We start from the raw sequence: 19,301 nt of genomic DNA on the forward strand, positions 1-19,301 counted from the left end.
AGAAGGCATAGGAAACGAGAGGCAGAATGCATGCTTTGCATTCAGAAACTCCCAGGCTGAATCCTTTGCATCTCTGGATAAAATGATCAGTTAGCAGGTAACGTGAAAAACCAGTCCCTAGGACCCCAGAGACCCACTGCTATTCAGGATAGACAATGCCCGGATAAATGGAGAAATAGCCTGGTGGTATAAAGCAGCTTTCTATGTTGTTTCTAATACTTTAATCTGTGGCATTCCTGTGGATTAATAGTGACCTCTGCTAGTCAACTGGTTTAAATCAATGCTGAACCAAAGACCCATCCCTGTACATTTCAGGGGGTTTAAGGGAATGAGGCCAAACCCATGCCGAAGACTGGGGGAGGGTGAACATTTGCAATGGGAACAGCAAAAGTTCAGGAAACTTTTAACAAGTAGTGAGGATTTCCTCCTCTCCCCTTCCACTGAACAAACCTGAAGCACTGCTGCAAGTTCAGCAACAGTGTGGAGTGAGCAGTGGAGCCTGCATTGTCGTTCCTATGCAAATACAGGGCTTTCAATGCTATTTGTTTAAATGCTGCATTTCATCTTTATGTTATAAATTAATGGATTCTGTTATTTATTTAGTGGGGCCAAAATTCAGATTGTATTTTCTATCTTTAGTTTTCAAGGAGATGGCAATCCTCTTTGATTGTTATTGGTCACATTTATATGTGGTCTACAGAGCTTAATAAAGATAAGGAAGGTAGGAAAAGTGAAAAATGAAACTCGGTTGCAGCTTACCAGCTAAGTTTTGCTGGAGCCCACAAGGCTAAACAATTTGCACACAGTGATTTTAAGTTAGGCCCTACACATTCCTTATTGGCAAACAATTATGTGGTGTTCCAGCTCTGCCCTTTATGTATCATCCATAAAAGGGACCCCTCTACTATTCAAGTGAGCAGCTTAGAACAGTGGAATGAGCAAGTTAAATAAATTGCTGCTATGCTTGATGGAAGGCGGGGGAGGTCTGGCACCTTGCCTCCCCCCCCCTCTGAGAATGTATAAAGCGCTAACTCCAAAACATGCTATTATCTGAAAGCCAGAAACCACTTTTTCCCCAACACTGAAACACATCTGGATATTTTTTTTCTGCTGTGCAGTGAACCCAGCCACCCACCGTGTCTAAACACAACCATTTTCAAAATGCAGGACACATCAACAGAACGCTTGAGATCCAGAACTCAAGACAGATAAACAGGCAGGTAAATCTGCATCTGTTAGACAAGTACAGCCAAAGTTTAGGTTGATTTCATGCAGAAAATCTCTGGAACCAAATGGCATTATAAACTTGGCAGGGAAGCTCCTTATTAAGAGTTGGCAGCGTGTTGTTCTTCACCAGCCAGCCAGCCAGCCAGCCAGCCAGCCAGCCAGCCAAAGCTACTTTCTCTCTCTACTGTTCCCTGACCCTGCATAAGAGTCACATATACTCCTCATTCACTCGCTTGCCCTGGCAGGACTTCAGAAATCTAGCTCTGGCTCCTCCCCAGGTGCCATGAACTCCTGAAAATTGCCAACAAAGAGGGCATCCTGGACCATAATTCAACCATATCTCCCAGTTTTGCTGGGATTACTAATGTAGGTATCCCCAGAGCTGGTCAAGGACACAGCTGTTGCTTAATGGGGCGCTTGTGTAGGAGTTCCCAACCAATCTAGAGTGCTGCAGAATTTAAGTTAAACCAACCTTGGTGTTGCTGCACTTAACTCTGGCCTGCTCTGGTCAAGAGAGGTTCAGAGGCTGTAGTCTGGAGCAAGTGGAACTGCATGTTGTCCAGTTTGTGGCTGCTGCCAGCAAATGACTGAGTGAATTGGTTGATTCACTCCTGTGTCCATAGAAAGGTGAGAGAGGATTCCTCTCAGAGGATGGGTGGAGGAAGAAGCCTTGATGATCTTGGGAATGGAGGGGGTTGGTGGAACACAGATAGAAGCTGGATGATTGTGGAGCAAAGAGAGAAAGGCGTTGGATGGGGATGGGGGTAGAAGGATGTTGGATGGCCATGCAGAGAAGAAAAGGAGCTGGGGGTTATGGGGGGAATAAAGAGAATAAAGATATAAGTGAAAGGAGCTGGTTAGGGAATAGAAAAAGAAGCACAACATCCCAAGTGCCAGGGACCATACTCCCCAGAAATTGTGGGGCATCTGTATCTTTTAAAGTAAAATTTATTTTGGGATTGAGGGGCCTTGGAGCATAGGAAGAGGTATAATAAGGTGCTGTCTTGGTTTTGGCCTCCACTGATTTGATAAATCACAAGTGAATGTGAGATTCTACAAGAGGTTTTTAATTTTTGTCTTTATGATGATTTGTTTTATAATTTTACTTATTATATAGATGAAAGCAGACTGACGAAGTTTCCTATTCCAATGTTGGAAATGGTCCATGTGAACAAAGCAACACTTTCAGGCTAATGCTGAAGGTGTATTGGTCAGGGGCGCCCCCAGAGTGTGCAGGGAACCAAGGGGACGGAAATCAGGATCCGTGTTCATGTTTGAGCCTCTGCAAATTCAAACTGAATGCCTGCAGAGAACTACAGAAATAAAATGAGGGTTATCTCAGAGTGAGCACAGATGTCAGATTTCCGAAGTTCTTCTGTCTCTCCATGTTTAATTAATGTCTGAGGTGTAGACTAATGGAAGGTCACCGCGGCTACTTCCATTAACAGAAAAAGTGAGGTCATATTTCTGAAATCTAGACAGGGTCTAGGCTACATCCACATGGCTTAGTTAGCATGGAGTTCCTAAACAAGCAGTGGGGATAGTATTTTATTTTGGACTGAACTGGATTCAATCTAAAAGCTATCCAATAGGGTAATTAAATGCGACTGGATCATGTTTCTAAATGTGTTATCTGCTTTTCAGGATGAAAAAGCAATTCACACTTTGGATCAGCTCAATTGGAACATTGTGAAGGATCCACCAAAACAGCCTGTGAATAAAAAGCAATTATCTTTTTTTTACTTCCTTTGGAGATCAGACAAAACAGAGACAGAAATAACCGCACTATGTCATCTCTAAAAACTGAACTTTCGCCACAGGCATATCAGACCCCTCCCTGGCCTGCCCCCTTTTTATTCTTTTCACTGGATCTTTCTGGCTTACACAGCATGCTGTGTAAAAGGATAATATTATTGCTGCACTGAGAGCAAGCAAGAGACCGTATCCCCAATTTCTACTGTAGAAAAACGAGCACTGGGAGAAGGAAACCTAAGCTTTTAATACTTATTCATAGGGCTTAGCACGCATAGAAATACAAGAAATCACACTGATCTGCGGAATATCCTTTGAACTGGAACCAAAAGATTAAAGATGAACCCCAGCGATCCAGCTGTACAATGCATAATACCTCTGCAGGAATGATCCAGTTTGTTGTATTTGAAGTATCCAGCCTGGCACTTGCAAACTGCAATGCCGTCCAAGTCCACACACACAGAAGTTTCTTTGTCGCATTCCGGATCTTTGTGTTTACACAGACCGCCAACTATTGCAAAAAAAGAACATTGGGAAGGTCATTAACTAGGCGGAGGGAAAGTGCACCTTCACTGGATTCTTTCTCTACAGATATCAGAATTAGATATTTTGTGAGCGAGGGATGGGGAAAACATGTGGCCCTCCAAATGTTGCCAGACAGCAGTTTACACCATCCACAGGTTTCCTACCACTTGCTGGACCCTTGGTCTCTTTTGAAATGCCACCATTGCTAAGGTACCAGGCTGTACAGCTGTTGCTCATCTCTTAATGACAAAAAACCTAACCAGCTGATCTTGCTAATCCAAGCATTCCCAGTGTGTTGGTTATAGCTGTGTACAGTGGTACTTCAGGTTAAGTACTTAATTCGTTCCAGAGGTCCGTACTTAACCTGAAACTGTTCTTAACCTGAAGCACCACTTTAGCTAATGGGGCCTCCTGCTGCCACTGCGCCACCGGAGCACAATTTCTGTTCTCATCCTGAAGCAAAGTTCTTAACCCGAGGTAATATTTCTGGGTTAGTGGAGTCTGTAACCTGAAGAGTATGTAACTGAAGCTTATGTAACCCGAGGTACCACTGTATACTACTAACTACTGTTGTAATTTTTAGATCTGTGTTTTATGTTATTTGTGCATGATTTTATGCCAGCGTAGACATCACTCATGCCCATGCCAGCGTAGATGTCACTGAGAAAAAAGTGCAAAGGTGCTGGGAATGTAGGCTTGGGAGAGCACAACTTTGACTGAGACTCTGCCCTGCCCTGTGATGCCTAAAATCTTCCTCATAAAGGCATATGGAAGGCATTGAAGCGTCACTCTTGGCAGGTGTAAAATGGCCATGATTCACCTCCATAAGGCAGCGTGTTCAGCATGGAAGCCTGGTAGACCTTTATCTTGGTATTGGTCATTAGCATCACACTCTCCCATACCCTTTTGAAGAGGCAAGCCATTGCCACAGATGTCTTCTCAATACAGTGGTACCTTGGTTTACGAACTTAATCCATTCCAGAAGTCCGTTCTTAAACCGAATCCGTTCTTAAACCGAGGCACGCTTTCCCTAATGAGGCCTCCTGCCACTGGTGCCCTTCCACCATTCAGATTCCGTTCTTAGACCAAGGTAAAGTTCCCAAATGAAGACACTATTTCCGGTTTTGTAGAGTTTGTAAACCAAATCGTTCTTAAACCGGACTGTTCTTAAACCGAGGTACTACTGTATGCTTGTCCAGCTCTCATTGATGAAAAGGTTGCTGGTTATGGTAGAGCCCATTTTCTTGTATTGGTAATTTAACTTTGTGGTTTTGTGTTATTTTGTGTTTCCTCTGTGCATCCTTAGTGGGTTGGACACTGAAATACCATTTCCCTTGCCAGTTCTGACTATGATCAGGTTTCCCTTCTTTTCCACTAAGGATTAGCATCCTTGAAAAATCTAACTGTTGGTAAGCTAATCAATTTAAAGATCTATATTATTAGTAGTACTACTGTTTTATTTTAAAAACCTGTACTGTCATCTCTCATCCTGTGGCTCTGAGAAGTGTTGCCCCATAATTTTGACAGGTTCGCACCACGTGGTCAGGATTCAATGCCGCACCTCTGACATGAAAAGCCTGTACACAAAGACCATAATCCCACGGTGTGTCCCATATTTTACTTACAAGAATGTTTTTGTAGAGAGGCAAGCTTCTCACACATGTGAGAATGAAATCTTTATTTTATCCTATAGAGGCTTTCAAGAGGCTTTCTGTTTCAGTGAAACAAAGCTTTTCAAAGAGAGCTTTGAAGAAAGCAAGCTTTTTTTAAAAAAAAGAAAGAAAAGACAGAATGTTCTTTTGAAAACTTTCTTTTTAAAAAAAAAGAAAAAGAAAAAACCAACCCCAAAGAACAGTGTTTAACCATGTCTTTTTACCTCTGTGGAGCAGTGTAAGTTTAGAGATGAACTGGCAAGTCTGTGTGGGAGCCTTGCAGGCTCGAATGTGGCTTCGCACGGTGCTAGCAACCTCAAAAAGGGTGACGTTGGAGACCAAAGAAAAGGTGCTCAGGACAGACACTTGCATGATACCCAACTGCCTGTGGAAAGAGTGAGAAAATGCAAAGTCTGCATCATCATCCTGCAGTTGTAGAACCACAACACTTATTTGAGAATGGTACAAATATCATACACACAGCATGAACACATTTTCCTAGTCTTGGCTTGGCAGTATGTGTTTGCCTGTGGTGCTTTATATCAAAAAGACAGGGAGACAGTGCACTTCAGAGGCTGCTAGATTCAAAGCGCCTACCTGACCCTTCTCCAGGCAGAGCTCCTACCACTTTTGCAGGTGCCTGGGGGAAGACTAGGACCATGCCAAGGCCCTGGCTATAAAGCCAATGATGGTTGTGCTAGAAAATCTGGCATGCTTGATTCCATTAAGAATCTTCAGAGCAGGTGCATTCCTGTGACTTAGCGTGATGGCTGGAAGCAACATGTACATGCTTCAGGGAAGGGTTATGGGTTTGTTTTGCCAAATTGCACCAATTCCATGCAATATAAAGAAGCCACAGGTTGATCAAGGGGAAAGGGGAAAAGAGCTTCTGCTCCTTTACAGTTGTGTACACGAGAAAATTTCAGGAGCGGCATCTTTTATTACTCAACATGATAAACTGCTCCTGCCCAAATTCCCTCTTGTAGTTATCATTTATTATTTCTATAGCAGCATCAATGTTTGTGGCATTTTACAGGGTAGATGAAGACCACAGCCTGTACCAGAAGGCTTCAATCTTCAATTGAGGTAAAGAGTTAACCGACTGAAGGAGGTGGGGAGAACCAGGGAAAGAATATGTGTTATTGCAGTCTCTCTTCTTCCCAATTATTAATGGCACAGTACCATGGGTGGGGGGTGGGAGGGACTGTGGACTACATATCACAGTATAAAATGGTTTTTATATGTTCTGGAAGCTTCTTGGAGTGGCTGGAGAAATCCAGCTGGATGGGTGGGGTATTATTATTATTATTATTATTATTATTATTATTATTATTATTATTATTAAGCTCTGGGGCAAGAGTTCAAATCAAAGCCCAGCCACCAAAAGTGATGGTTTGAATGTTTCATGATCCTTACCTGGATGCTTTAACAGTGGATGTGTAATAGCCTGGCAATGTTGAAAGAGAATTGTTCAGCTGGAAAAAAAATTGAACATTGTATTGGTTTGTTTGTTAGCAAATTGAGCCAGGAGCAACGAGCTTCGCCATCATGCCATGGATCCTAACCCAGCTGCACCAGGTAGCTGGGCTGCCTCTGCTCACTTGGTGTGGCCCCTCACCACCATTCCGCCCCCCAGTGTGCAAGGAGATCCTGGTCACCCACAAATAGCAGCACATGGGGACATGAGAGAGGAACTTGGCCACCTATTGCAACGGAGAGGCATAGGCATGGGTGTGTGTGTGTGTGTGTGTGTGTGTGTGTGTGTTGGGTGCATGTGTGCTGTTGCAAGGGGCCCACATAAATCTGGAGCTGACTCTGCTTACACCTTTGAGGAGCAGAGAAGCTTCTAACTGTGAAATTTCCGAATGCAAGCTCATGGGTCACGAGAGGAAAAAGGCAAGAAGCAGCATGATGGGCAAAGTTGTCCACCGTGGACAACTTTAGGATGTGCTGGAGAACTTTCTAAGATCATTCACAAGTTAAAAAGACAAATTCTACTGCGCTGTAGGGCAGGCAAAGGTTCCAGCCATGCCCCTGATAAGAGAGCCTTCTGTAAAAGAGCTGGGCAAAGAGAAGAAGCCCCCTTATTTCTTCCAGCAAACTGCCTCCTCACAAGCTGCCACTGTCAGTTAAATACTATGCTTAAAAAGCAACTTTTGACACTTACCATGTTCATAATAGCTTCTTCAACTTGAAACTCTGAGTACTGCCCTCCAGTTGTGTTAAACTGGCCAACAAAGGTTCGAACTGAAGGCAAGAGGATAGCTTGTTAGCTACTTTAAGGGTTAGATCTCTCTCTCTCTCTCTCTCTCTCTTTCATACACACACACACACACACACACACACATACACATTGAATGCCAAGGAAACCTAACTTTTCTCCACAACAGTTAAATAGAAACATGTCTTTTTATTTAAATGGAAGCTTTGTTTCTAAGGCCCAAACTAGACATTACACAGCAGAACATTGTTAACTGCCAATCATACATTAATGTTAGAACACAGGAAGCTGCCTTATAACAAGTCAGGTGATTGGCCCATCTAGCTCAGTATTGTCTACAATGACTGGCAGTGGCTACTCATGGTCCTCCAGCCATTGTTGGACTGCAACTCTCATATTCCCGGACTATTGGCCATGCTAGCTGTGGCTGATGTATGGTTGAATCCAACAACGTAAGGCACATCTTCTCTACTCCTTTAAAGTCTTGAAGTATAAAATCATGGATTGGATAAGTTAGTTGAACTTCGGTTTAATTGAAATTGATAACACAAGTTAAACATGACTGGCTTCAGTTTCATTGATCTCAATGAGAACCAGTTCCTGCAAACCAGCAAAGTGAGGTTAAATGTATTTCTGGTAATAAGAAGCAGCCGGTGCTAGTAAAACCTTTTAAAATAATAATAACAAATTAAGCTAAATGTGGCTTTATGTTTTATTAAGAAGTTTGCCCCCACCCCCGGTCCCTTCAGTTCTCTTACCTAAATTGCACTTTCCTTTCTCCATCTGGTAGCCCAGGGAACACATGCAATGGAACGAACCTTGTGTGTTAGTACATGTGGCCAAGGCCGGGCATGGATTAGACAGACACTCATCTACATCTGAAACAGAAGGAAAAAGCCACAGCCTTTCGAATGGAAGTCCACCAATCCACTTTTCATTGCTGTAAAGCACTGATGTAAAGGGCTGCCATTATTCCTCCATTACCTGTACTGCAGTCCTCTCCCTGCCAACCAGGTGAACACTGGCACTGGAATTTGTCCATCAAGTTATCCACAATGCATTTCCCATTATTAAGGCAAGTCTCTGCGGTGCACACATTAGCTGTGAAATAAAGCATTTGAAGAATTAAGTCAGGATCAACAGATGTGACCAAATTCACCTCTGAACCCCCACATTCAACAAGCAAGGTAGTGCACTGCACCTTTCACCCGCATGCACACAAAAGCTTCCTCTTCTGGTACCCAGAACCAACAAGTCAAGCTGAATAGACTATATGCTGCTGGGGTGATCACTCTCCAAAACCATGCAATAAATGGCTACTGCTGGTTTCCCAAAACACATGGAGAACTAGCTTCCACTCATCCTGCTGATCTGAGTCTCACTTCTGGCATTCTGAAGGTGGGGTACCTCTGGAGCATTACCAGCAATGGGCACCTTCAAGCCAAAAAGAAGTGATGCGCTTCACAATGTAGCCTTACACCTTGGAGACAAAGCGCTATTCAGCCTACATCGCAAACATAATTTTGTGCAACAGGCAGGCACAGCGGAAAGGACTTCAACCATAGGTCCTTGCCTTGCTTAAAAGCTGGAGAATATGGCCAGCAAACACTGGCACACTCTATTAACTAAAGGAGTAAATGCATTATAAAATAACTATAGTACATAAATTATGCCACAGACACAAAGTTACACTATTGTACAACTGGGACATGCAACAAGAGGTTGTATTGTAGAGAGCTCCAGGGTTCTAGAGAGATGGGATAGCCATGCCCTTTTTTCCTGCAGATTCCATTTTATTATTCTAGATGATCCTTCCCCCACCTCAACAAACATTCAACATTGTGTGGACATTGCTGGGTTGTTTTGAGACAGGTGTGACTGTGTCCCCTTTCAGTTTCATCCCCTATAGATGCTTTATGTGTGTGTGTGTGTTTTTAAAAAACTTACCCCCCCCCCCAATCTCCAAATAATTTTTGATTCTGAGCTCTGGAGTAGATGGTTTCTGTTTTTTGTAGAAAGGCATAACCACTTTTTTTTTTTTAAAAAAAGATAAATCTACCAAATGAATTCCCATCCAAAAGTGCAATGATACAGCACCATTAAATCCATTTTTCGTGTTATACCCATTTCCATCATTTCTCAGAGAAGGCTTACCTTTTCCACGGGAAGCTGGAAATGTCCTTGGACTTCCTACCCATGCAAATGTAGTGGCTTTGGTGGGAACCGGTGAAGCAGAAACGGTCCCTGCAGTGGTTTTGCTGGAAGGAAACATTTTGGGAGGGTGGGCAGTAGTGGCTCTGGAATCAGTGGTTTTAGAAGCAGTGGTAGTGCTCGTTTCCATCCCTTTTGTGGGAGTTCCAGTGGCATAAAATGGCGTCTTGGTGGGAAGGGGAGGACGTACTTTCTGAGGCTTTGTAGTGACCACATAATCCACGCTTGATGCCAACGTAGGCAATCCTAACGTTGTGTGTGCTATATTTACAAGGTTTTTTCCTGTGGTTACCCCCACCAAACTGAAGGCATCCTCCAGAGTGGTTGTATATGGTAACGAAGCAGTTGTTGCTTTGGCTGTCTCTGAAACTGTGGTACTCTGGGCCCTGTACGTGGGAGACGTAGTCGGAACAGGAGGCATTTTTCCAACCCTGGTCCCTGGGAGGGAAACATTTTGCCCCTCCAAGCCCTTGGTTTCATCTAGGGATACTGTCATATGTGACAAGTGGTCTGTGAGCTGTTCAGTAGTTTGGGTCAGAATAAGAGAAGATCCTGTTGTCCCCAGATCAGTGCTGTCCTTCAGTGGGTGTGTCCCAGTCTGGTTGCTGAATGGCCTGTTGGAGCTTCCAGCTGTGGGTGGGTCTGTTCCAGTTGTCCCTTCAGATGCAGCCATAGAAACACTGCCTTCCAAAGGCTCACTAGGCTGCAGCAACGACGGTGTTGAGGAAAGAGGAGGCAATAAAGATGAGGATGGGGGCAGCGTGGGCAGTGCTGTTGGCGACTGCCTGCGTGAAAAAGTTGGCAAAAGTGTTTGAGGGGAAGGTGAAAGCAGGGTTGGGAAAGCAGAGGAAGACAATGGAAGAGGGGATTCTGAGGTCGAAAACAGAGTTGGCAGCTGAGTGGGTGGAAGTGAATCCTGTTTCAGTGACACTGAAGAGGAAGGTGTGAATGATAAGCCGCCAGCAGGTGTCAGTTCGGATTTCAGATATAACTGAGTTGCATGCAGCTCACTGACTGTGGAAGAGTAGGCTGGTGTTTTCAGGGCGTGTACAGACAACGGTTCTGTTGACGGTGTGGAGAAACCCATGTTGCCGGAGGACATGTTGCTTCCTCTGATCTGGGTCACAGAAAATGAGGACCGTGCTGACTCTGAAGGGCTGGAAATTTCTGCATAAAAAGTGGAACTTTCTGATGAGTCAGCTGATGTGCTGCTTTTTGGAATAGACAGTAACGTCCTTTCTCCGCCCCTTGTGAAAGTGGTTGAAATGTACGTGCTGTCAGTATGAGAAACAGAGATTATTTTTCCAGTGTCAGTGCTACTCATTGGCTGGTAGTCTGTTCCAGTGTCTAAAATACAAGCAAAAATTATTATTAATTCTTAGCATGAAATTTCTACTGATACAGATTGGGGGCCCCAATAGCAGTAATAGTTTCAGATTCCATATGTAATAAAATTAAAACAAAAAATATCCATAAAAGTTTCATTTTTTTAAAAAAAGCCTCAAGGTGGCAATTATTGGTAACTTCTGTTATCATTTTATATGAATTCATGGGCATGGGAGGTCTGATGGCTTACGTTACAACTGTACACAGAGAGAAAAAATCCTAGACAATAATCATGGTAGGAAGGAATATTAACAACAATTAACTAAGACAGCAATAGGCTATATACTCTTCTTGCCAATATCTTCTTGTTCTTACTGAGAAAAAGTGACTATTGAAGTAACTCACAATATTGGACTGAGCTTCTGCATAAAATGAGTTGTAAATACGTCATTTTATGTTGCCAGCCGATAAGAGATGGTGAGTAAATATCATTAAACCAAATGGGATTTACTTATGACTGGACATGCATAGGATTAGGTGTTAAGACTGCAATGCTATACATGCCTATTCAGAGGTAAACCCCACTGGGGGTTACACTCAAGGAAGTGTCCACAGGATTTCAGTCCAAAACTAACCCTAACCTTTTACATTTATTGCTTCATTTCGCTTTTCTCTTACATACTTTCTAAAAAGTGCCAAGGATAGCTTATGACAATAATCAATAACTCAAAACAAATTCCTTAAGTACAATTCACAGTATTAAATCCAAACTTTTTTTCCTTAAATCTCCTAACTAATATCAACAATTACTTCATCCTAACCTCCTTAAGATTTGGAGAAATGTTTTACAATGCTTGAGCTATGGCTCTAAGATTGGCAAGCTTTTCTGGGAAATAAATTCCAGAGAATTCTTTCAGCTCTTCTAGTCCAGAATGCTCCCAGCTGGGGACCTGATGAACTCACAAATCTGTCTGTTCTCTGACGTCACCCTGGCAGGCCCACTTTCAGAACAAACCTTGGTTTCAGCTCATGGCTTGAGCAGAGTGAGATACAGTGGTACCTAGGGTTACATACGCTTCAGGTTACAGACTCCGCTAACCCAGAAATAGTGCTTCAGGTTAAGAACTTTGCTTCAGGATGAGAACAGAAATCGTGCTCCGGCGGCACGGCAGCAGCAGGAGGCCCCATTAGCTAAAGTGGTGCTTCAGGTTAAGAACAGTTTCAGGTTTAAGAACGGACCTCCGGAACGAATTAAGTACTTAACCCGAGGTACCACTGTATAACCATGTTCCCAGGTTGGGACATATCGAGAAATCAAACCATGGCTTTGTTCGCAGCAGCAGTTGGACTGGGAACCTGCACACTTGTTTGTTTGCACTAAGCTTGGCTTAGTGTTACTTGTGGATCACTGTGGACATCCAGTAATTGTTGGTCCCAAGAATAAAAAGACATACACAAAAGCAATACCTTTTACAGATTCATCTTCATTCAGTTTCACCAACAAGAACTAATAGTTCAATGAAACTTGTTGCCTTGTCGTGTAAAGCTTACATGCACTTGAAGAATATGCAATTAGGGTGATAATTGTGTATTGAAAAGTGCTGGCAGGTAAAGCAGGGTACAAAATAAAAACCAACCTGAAGGTTCACTTTGGAAGGAAGAGTAAGTTGGTATCCTGGATGAGCTGAAGTTTTGGAAAGACTCAGTTGAAGACCCAGAAGTATCAAAACCTTTTACTGAGAAGTCTGTCCTTCTAGAGTATGCTTCTGACGAGGAAGGATTTAATTCTGAGCTGTTGGACTCTTCTATATATGAAAACGTTCTTTCAGTCGCTTCAGCAAACGTATTGTTAACTATGGATTGTAGAGTTTGTGCGTCTCCTTTGCTGAAAGTTGCTGAATGGTAAGTGCTTTCAGTGTAAGAGTGTGAAATGCTTGCGTCACTCATTGAATGATGACTACTTCCAAGAACTGAAAGAGGAATTTGAAAATGAAATTTTAAAATTGCACTTACAGCATATAACTTTGCTATCAGAACCTGTATTATTTATAATGTCACATTATTCATAATGTGTAGTTACTAGACTTCGATAAAGTGAATTACATCCTGCCCCATTTTGAAGGCATGTGGTTTAAGGTGATGCCTACATATCTGCCAGTGGAATACTGTAAACAGTGACATTTCATTGGTTCATACTGTACTCCAGATCCCCTTTTGCTGCACAAAACTCCAAACTCAAATGTCATGCTCTGAACAAATTATATAGTTCATAACAGAAATGCTTATCATGAGAGACTTGATAATTTGTAAGTGTGTATGCATAAAGATACACACATAATATATACATGAAAATAAAGCTCTTTATAATTCTAGGTGTTTACAGCACGTATAGACATAGTAAAGGTAAAAGGACCCCTGACCATTAGGTCCAGTCATGACCGACTCTGAGGTTGCGGCGCTCATCTCGCTCTATGGGCCGAGGGAGCCAGCGTTTGTCCGCAGACAGCTTCCGGGTCATGTGGCCAGCATGACTAAGCCACTTCTGGTGAACCAGAGCAGCACACGGAAATGCCGTTTACCTTCCCGCCGGAGCGGTACCTATTTATCTACTTGCACTTTGACGTGCTTTCGAACTGCTAGGTTGGCAGAAGCAGGGACCGAGCAATGGGAGCTCACCCCGTCGCAGGGATTCGAACCGCCAACCTTCTGATCAGCAGGTCCTAGGCTCTGTGGTTTAACCCACAGCGCCACCCGCATCCCTGCGTATAGACATACATAATGCAAACTATGGTGAGTACAGTCAATTCTTCCTTCACTCTTTTTCCTAAAGAAAACTCACTTGACGGATCCTTTGGTGAAGATGGGGATGTTGGAACTTCAGAGGAATGCTGAAGCAGGTGCTCAGTAGAAGATCCAGTGGATTGCACTTCACTTTGTGAGACATTATGCATTTCTCCTCCGGAATTCAAGCTCAGGGTCAGATCTGAAGACTCGGAAGTTTCAGTATTGTAAGTGGTACTGTCTGTTGCATCAGGAGATGTGCTGTTATTTGGTAAAGACCGTGAGGTCCTCTCTCTACCATGCATGAATGTAGTTGACAGGTATATGCTGTCTGTAGAAGCCCCGGAAAGCCTTCTTTCCACATCAGACACTTTAACTGGCTGAAGACTGCTTCCAGTACCTAAATTGAAACAGAATACACCGTATTTTTCTGTGTATAAGACAACCCCTATATTTTTGAACCCAGAATTAAGAAATCAGTATTTTAAACATCAAACAGAACAACTTTGAGATTTTTTGAGGGAAGCTGGCTGCCCACACCAGAGTCAGAGCCTGAACCCGTGTGCATTCACCATCCATGTATAAGACAACCCCCAATTTTTGACAAATTTTTAATAGCAAAAACCATAATCTTATACACAGAAAAATACGGTAGTTGGGAAAGAGGAAAATACAAATTTCATATGCATCCCTTCTTTGAATTTCTTTAGGTGTTCGTACTTCCTGTCAAAAGTACCGCTTCTTTCGATTCTTTTAAGTTTGAATACTTAAAAGTCATAATAATACAGCTGATCCTCAAAGGTTTTCAACTAATGCCACACAGCATGATTACAATTCAAAGAAAGATGTTGTTAGTTAGGCTTAAGTGCTCACTTCTTATATCCTTTTGATATAGGCAAAAATTATTTTGACTTTAATGAGACTTGAGAATGTATTTGGCTGGGTGGCCCCCAGTACATGTTGGGTCTAGAAATGGAAAATCAGATGACTACATCACACTAATTCTTATTGTTCCGTGGAGTTGGAGTATTTTCATAAGGTTGAAGTGGAATGCAGACTAGCACAGAATGTTTTTAATGAAAAAATGGTGCAGAAACTGGACAGCGGCTATTTGAAGTCAGCGGCTATTTGATATGCTTAACAGTGTTGCTATACAATCAGAAATGCTGGTGAGCTGAATTTTACATTGTGTGTAATTTCATAGATCATAATAATAGAGTTTTGAAAGATGGAATACAAAGAATGGACATGTGCCAAGGAAGCAATTGCATGAAAGCCACAATAGTTATTGTTGATACTATTATTATTATTATTATTAATTATTATTACTATTAATCCCTCGGCCTTCCTCCCAAAGGAGCCTAGGCTGGCAAATATGCAAGTAATAAAACAATTAAAACATCTTTAAAAATTGCAATGCAGATATAGACTGGGAAAGATATCTCCTTAAAAGGCTTTTTGGAAGAGGAAGATCTTCAGTAGGTGCTGAAAAGTTGACAGAGACAGTGCCTGTCTAATATTTAACAAGAAGAAATTCTAAAGGGTAGATGGCACAACACTAAGGGTCTGAGTCCTATATTGCCAAAGAGTCAAGCTGTTACCCAGTTTAAAAATGGCATATCTTTTTAGCAGCAGAAATTGCTGCACCTAAGGGCAACCTCACATTTTTTAATCAGGTATGAGAAGACTTCAGATGTACTATTTTGTAGTATGTTTCCCCCCTGGAACTTGAAGTCCACAACATGCGAAATAGCAGTGCAGTGGGCTGGGGCTGAGGCAAGGGTAAGAATGCAAAGTAAGAATTCTTCTGAACACATGCCCAGGAATTTGTTGTGCAGAACTGCATTCCTTTCATACAGAAATCCAGTCCTAGTTTTCCCTTAAATTCTCTCTATTTCAGCAGCCCAATTTGCAGAGTGGGGCTACTGGTAACCCCTGCTTTACATGATAAGCATATTTGTTCCATGTATAGCAGGGGCTCCAGTTGCATGTGCTTGTGTGTGTAAAGACATACATGCGTTATGGACATTTTCATATATTTTGCCACAGGGACCACAAATGTATACAAAACACTTTGGCTGTGTACACATTATACCTCTAAAGCATATTTGGATCACATTTCCTCTCTGAAAGAATTCTGGGTGTGGTAGTTTGTTAAGGCTTGCTGGGAATGGTAACTCTGTGAGGTGTAAACTACAGTGCCCAGAATTCTTTGAGAGAAAGAATGTGTTTTGACTGTGCTCTAAAGGTATAACGTGTGCACAGGACAGTTATATAAAGTGTGGATGTGTCGCAAAGAGCAAAGTTATAGTCGTTCATATTCATGTGTATAATACAATAGTTAAAAGCTGACTGTTACTTTAAAAAGGAAGAAATAAGGGGAAGATTATGGAGAAAACTACATAGACAGACAGGAAACAAATCAATGGCTACATCTCAAGCCGATTTCTAACTGAAGCAATAACAAAAATGGAAAACTCACTTGAAAGATCTATTGCAGAAGATGAATAGGCAGATGTTTTGGAGGAATATGTAAATAAATGCTCTTTTGAGGACTCACTGAAATCCATCTGGGTAGATGGGAAACTGTCCTTTCCACTTTGGGCTGAGGTTGACACGTTCTGGGTTAAATCTAAAGAGCTGACATTTTCCAGATCAAAAGTTGATAGCTCTGTTGCATCTGTGGATTTGCTCTTGATAGTTAGAGATCCTAATGTCCCATCTCCAGTTTTGATGAATGTGGCAGTAGAGAACATACTCTCAGTCTGAGAGACCCTTTCCTCTGTACCAAAGTTGTTGAACGTGTGCTGGCTACTCCTAACATCTAGAAGAGAACAAACTGGAATTAGAACTTTGTCTACAAGTTCAGACTAAAGTTATGCACATACATTAATTGTAAAACTGTATGCACATTTACTCAGAAGTAAGTCACAATGTGTCCAATGGGGCTTATTATCTTGTAAGTGTGTTTAGGATAGCAGCCTATTATAAAAATCGTGATTTTCAGTTTTCAAGTTTATCATTCTAATGTCACTGTCATCTCATCCAAATACAACTTTCTGTATTTTTTTTTAATGATATGGAAATGTTTTACATTTCAGGAGAATTTGCTGATTTAGATTTATTCTATGGTGTTCATTTTTAATAATAATAATAATAAAATTCTGTAAAGAGAGAAGAAAAACACAATGAGCTGGGCAAAATCATGTATCCCCTATATAAAATAAATAGTTTCTAAAAAAAAAAAAGTGCCATAGTGGCCACCTGCTTTTCATCTTACCTAATCTAATTTAAAATTTCCAATCTAGTACCTCATTATGGCTTCATCTAGCCAATCCAATTATAAGAGGTAGTCACTATCCTATGTCTCATTATCTCTGGCATGGTCTTAGTTGGGCAACATATTACATTTAGGTCAATGGAATTAACCAGTGGAAACTCTAATAAGCTAAATTACTAAAGCTAAAATGTGGATTTTTCCATTTGAATTTAACCAGAGCAGAGGCCACAACTAGTGAGATGTTCCAGATCAAAAGCAGAGAGGTATGTGCCACCTATAGCCTTGCTTGTGTCACTTAAGGTAAAGGTAAAGGGACCCCTGACCATTAGGTCCAGTCATGACCGACTCTGGGGTTGCGGCGCTCATCTCACTTTATTGGCCGAGGGAGCCGGCGTGCAGCTTCTGGGTCATGTGGCCAGCATGACTAAGCCGCTTCTGGCAAACCAGAACAGCGCACGGAAACGCCGTTTACCTTCCCGCTGGAGCAGTACCTATTTATCTACTTGCACTATGACATACTTTCGAACTGTTAGGTTGGCAGGAGCTGGGACCGAGCAACGGGAGCTCACCCCGTCGCGGGGATACGAACCGCCGACCTTCTGATTGGCAAGTCCTAGGCTCTGTGGTTTAACCCACAAGAGATCCTAAAAGCCCATCTTTGCCTCTCACAAGAGTGATAGAAGAGTACATATTAGGTAAAAATTTCCTTTTTCAATACTGTCTTGAGTTACTCAGACCTTTGACTTAGGAAGACACTTCCAGGGTAGGAATGCTATGCCCCTGGGGCCACTGTGTGCCTAAAAAGAGACCCGGTGAGAGAAGTTATTATCTTTTTACAGCACTGTTCCTACAGCAGCTTCCTTTTCCAAGAGTTCCAAAAGTCAGAATCTGCTAATGCCATTGCCCAACGAAGCCTACAAGACTCAAGAAATCACTAGTAGGAACTTCCTAATTGAGTTGTTTTAGAATAGTTTAACTGTGGTAACCATTTACTATGTGTGCTGCTTCTTAAATAAAATGACAATTGGAAGCCACTCTCCCTGTGGATTGCTGACACTGTTTTGAGATCATCTACTCCAGCAGTTACTATGAATGAATGCACAGCACTGGCACTCAGATGACAAGCCACTTATAGGTCACATTCACATCATACGTTTAAATCACATGGCTCCCCTCAAAGACTCCTGGGAACTGTAGTTTGTTAAGTGTGCATTGTAAATTACAGTTCCCAGGATTCCTTGGGGGAAAGCCATGTGCTTTAAATGCATGGTGTGGATGTGACCAGATATTATGTCCCTTGCATGGAAGTGTCACCACATGGAAGTGTTCATCAGTGAACTCAATGTTAACGCTGTAACTTATGAAGTGGCCCTGGAGTATGGAGAAAAGAAAGGATTTTCAGAGCAGGTGATGAAAAGGCTATACTTCTTATGGGGCTCAACATCCCTTTAGAAAGTTTTCCATTCCCAAGTCAAGCCACAGCATAGCTCGCCACAGGAGTTGGGGCCACAACGGGAAACGTTTCCTTTTACTCCAGCCCACTCATGATCGATAGCAGCCACCATGGAGTGTGTGGAAAGTCCCAACATTATTGCCCTGGCTCATATGGTGACTTATATAAACAATACCACTGAGAGGGAGAGGGCACTTACCACACGGATGCTGATTTCCAGGGAATGTGTAATCTTCAGATCAGCCCTTAGGGGGTGATGGGTGGGGCTGGAAAAGGGATGTCATAAAAGGGCTAAATTGTTCAAAAGTGTCCTCTAAGCACAAACAAGAGTCCCCAGGGCTATAACGCAAAGTTTATGTGAACTTTCTCTCATTGTCTAGGATCGGGAGCAATCCCCTCTTTTTCCACAGGAAATTTGGTTTTACACCAGCCAAGGAAAACCAGTGCTCTCAAATCTGTAACAAAACAGAAGATCTTAATTCTTTACCTGTTGCTTCTGAAGGGGACTGGGAATGTGTAACTGCTGCTTCAATAAAATCAGTGTTCTCTGTTGACAAATTCGTCTGTCTGGTCTGCTCCAGAGTCAACATGTAAGAAGAATTAGGGAGGGCCGAAGAGCTGGAGATTTCAGTATTACCGGCGATGGACTTTTGTGTTGTGTTCTGAGAAATGCTGTTGTTGCTTAGAGTTTGTACTGTCCTCTCTCCACCTCTGTCAGGTAGAACTGAAACAGGTACACTGTCAGTATGAGAACTAGAAATACTCCTCTCTGTATCCGAGCTGCTTGCTGACTGGTGATCAAGATCTTCAGTAGAAAACACACAACAGTAAAAAAAAAATGAGATGTGCCACCTCCAGATATAGAAAGAGTAT

At 42.3% G+C, this 19,301-nt stretch overlaps 1 protein-coding gene across 1 annotated transcript in view; it reads right to left on the reverse strand.

Moving 5' to 3' along the window:
- Nucleotides 1-19,301, reverse strand: part of HEG1 (heart development protein with EGF like domains 1) — a 64,791-nt gene that overhangs the window by 12,327 nt on the left and 33,163 nt on the right. The window contains exons 6-16 of the mRNA XM_081188269.1: nucleotides 18,916-19,242; nucleotides 16,178-16,519; nucleotides 13,754-14,095; nucleotides 12,552-12,884; nucleotides 9,532-10,935; nucleotides 8,362-8,478; nucleotides 8,136-8,255; nucleotides 7,324-7,403; nucleotides 6,573-6,631; nucleotides 5,381-5,541; nucleotides 3,356-3,490 (exon numbers count right to left, since the gene is read on the reverse strand). Coding sequence (XP_081044395.1) covers nucleotides 3,356-3,490; nucleotides 5,381-5,541; nucleotides 6,573-6,631; nucleotides 7,324-7,403; nucleotides 8,136-8,255; nucleotides 8,362-8,478; nucleotides 9,532-10,935; nucleotides 12,552-12,884; nucleotides 13,754-14,095; nucleotides 16,178-16,519; nucleotides 18,916-19,242 — 3,420 coding nt within the window. The remainder of the gene's footprint in view (nucleotides 1-3,355; nucleotides 3,491-5,380; nucleotides 5,542-6,572; nucleotides 6,632-7,323; nucleotides 7,404-8,135; nucleotides 8,256-8,361; nucleotides 8,479-9,531; nucleotides 10,936-12,551; nucleotides 12,885-13,753; nucleotides 14,096-16,177; nucleotides 16,520-18,915; nucleotides 19,243-19,301) is intronic.

The sequence above is a fragment of the Podarcis bocagei genome, assembly GCF_964188305.1.
Source record: "Podarcis bocagei genome assembly, chromosome: 1".
NCBI lineage: Eukaryota > Metazoa > Chordata > Lepidosauria > Squamata > Lacertidae > Podarcis > Podarcis bocagei.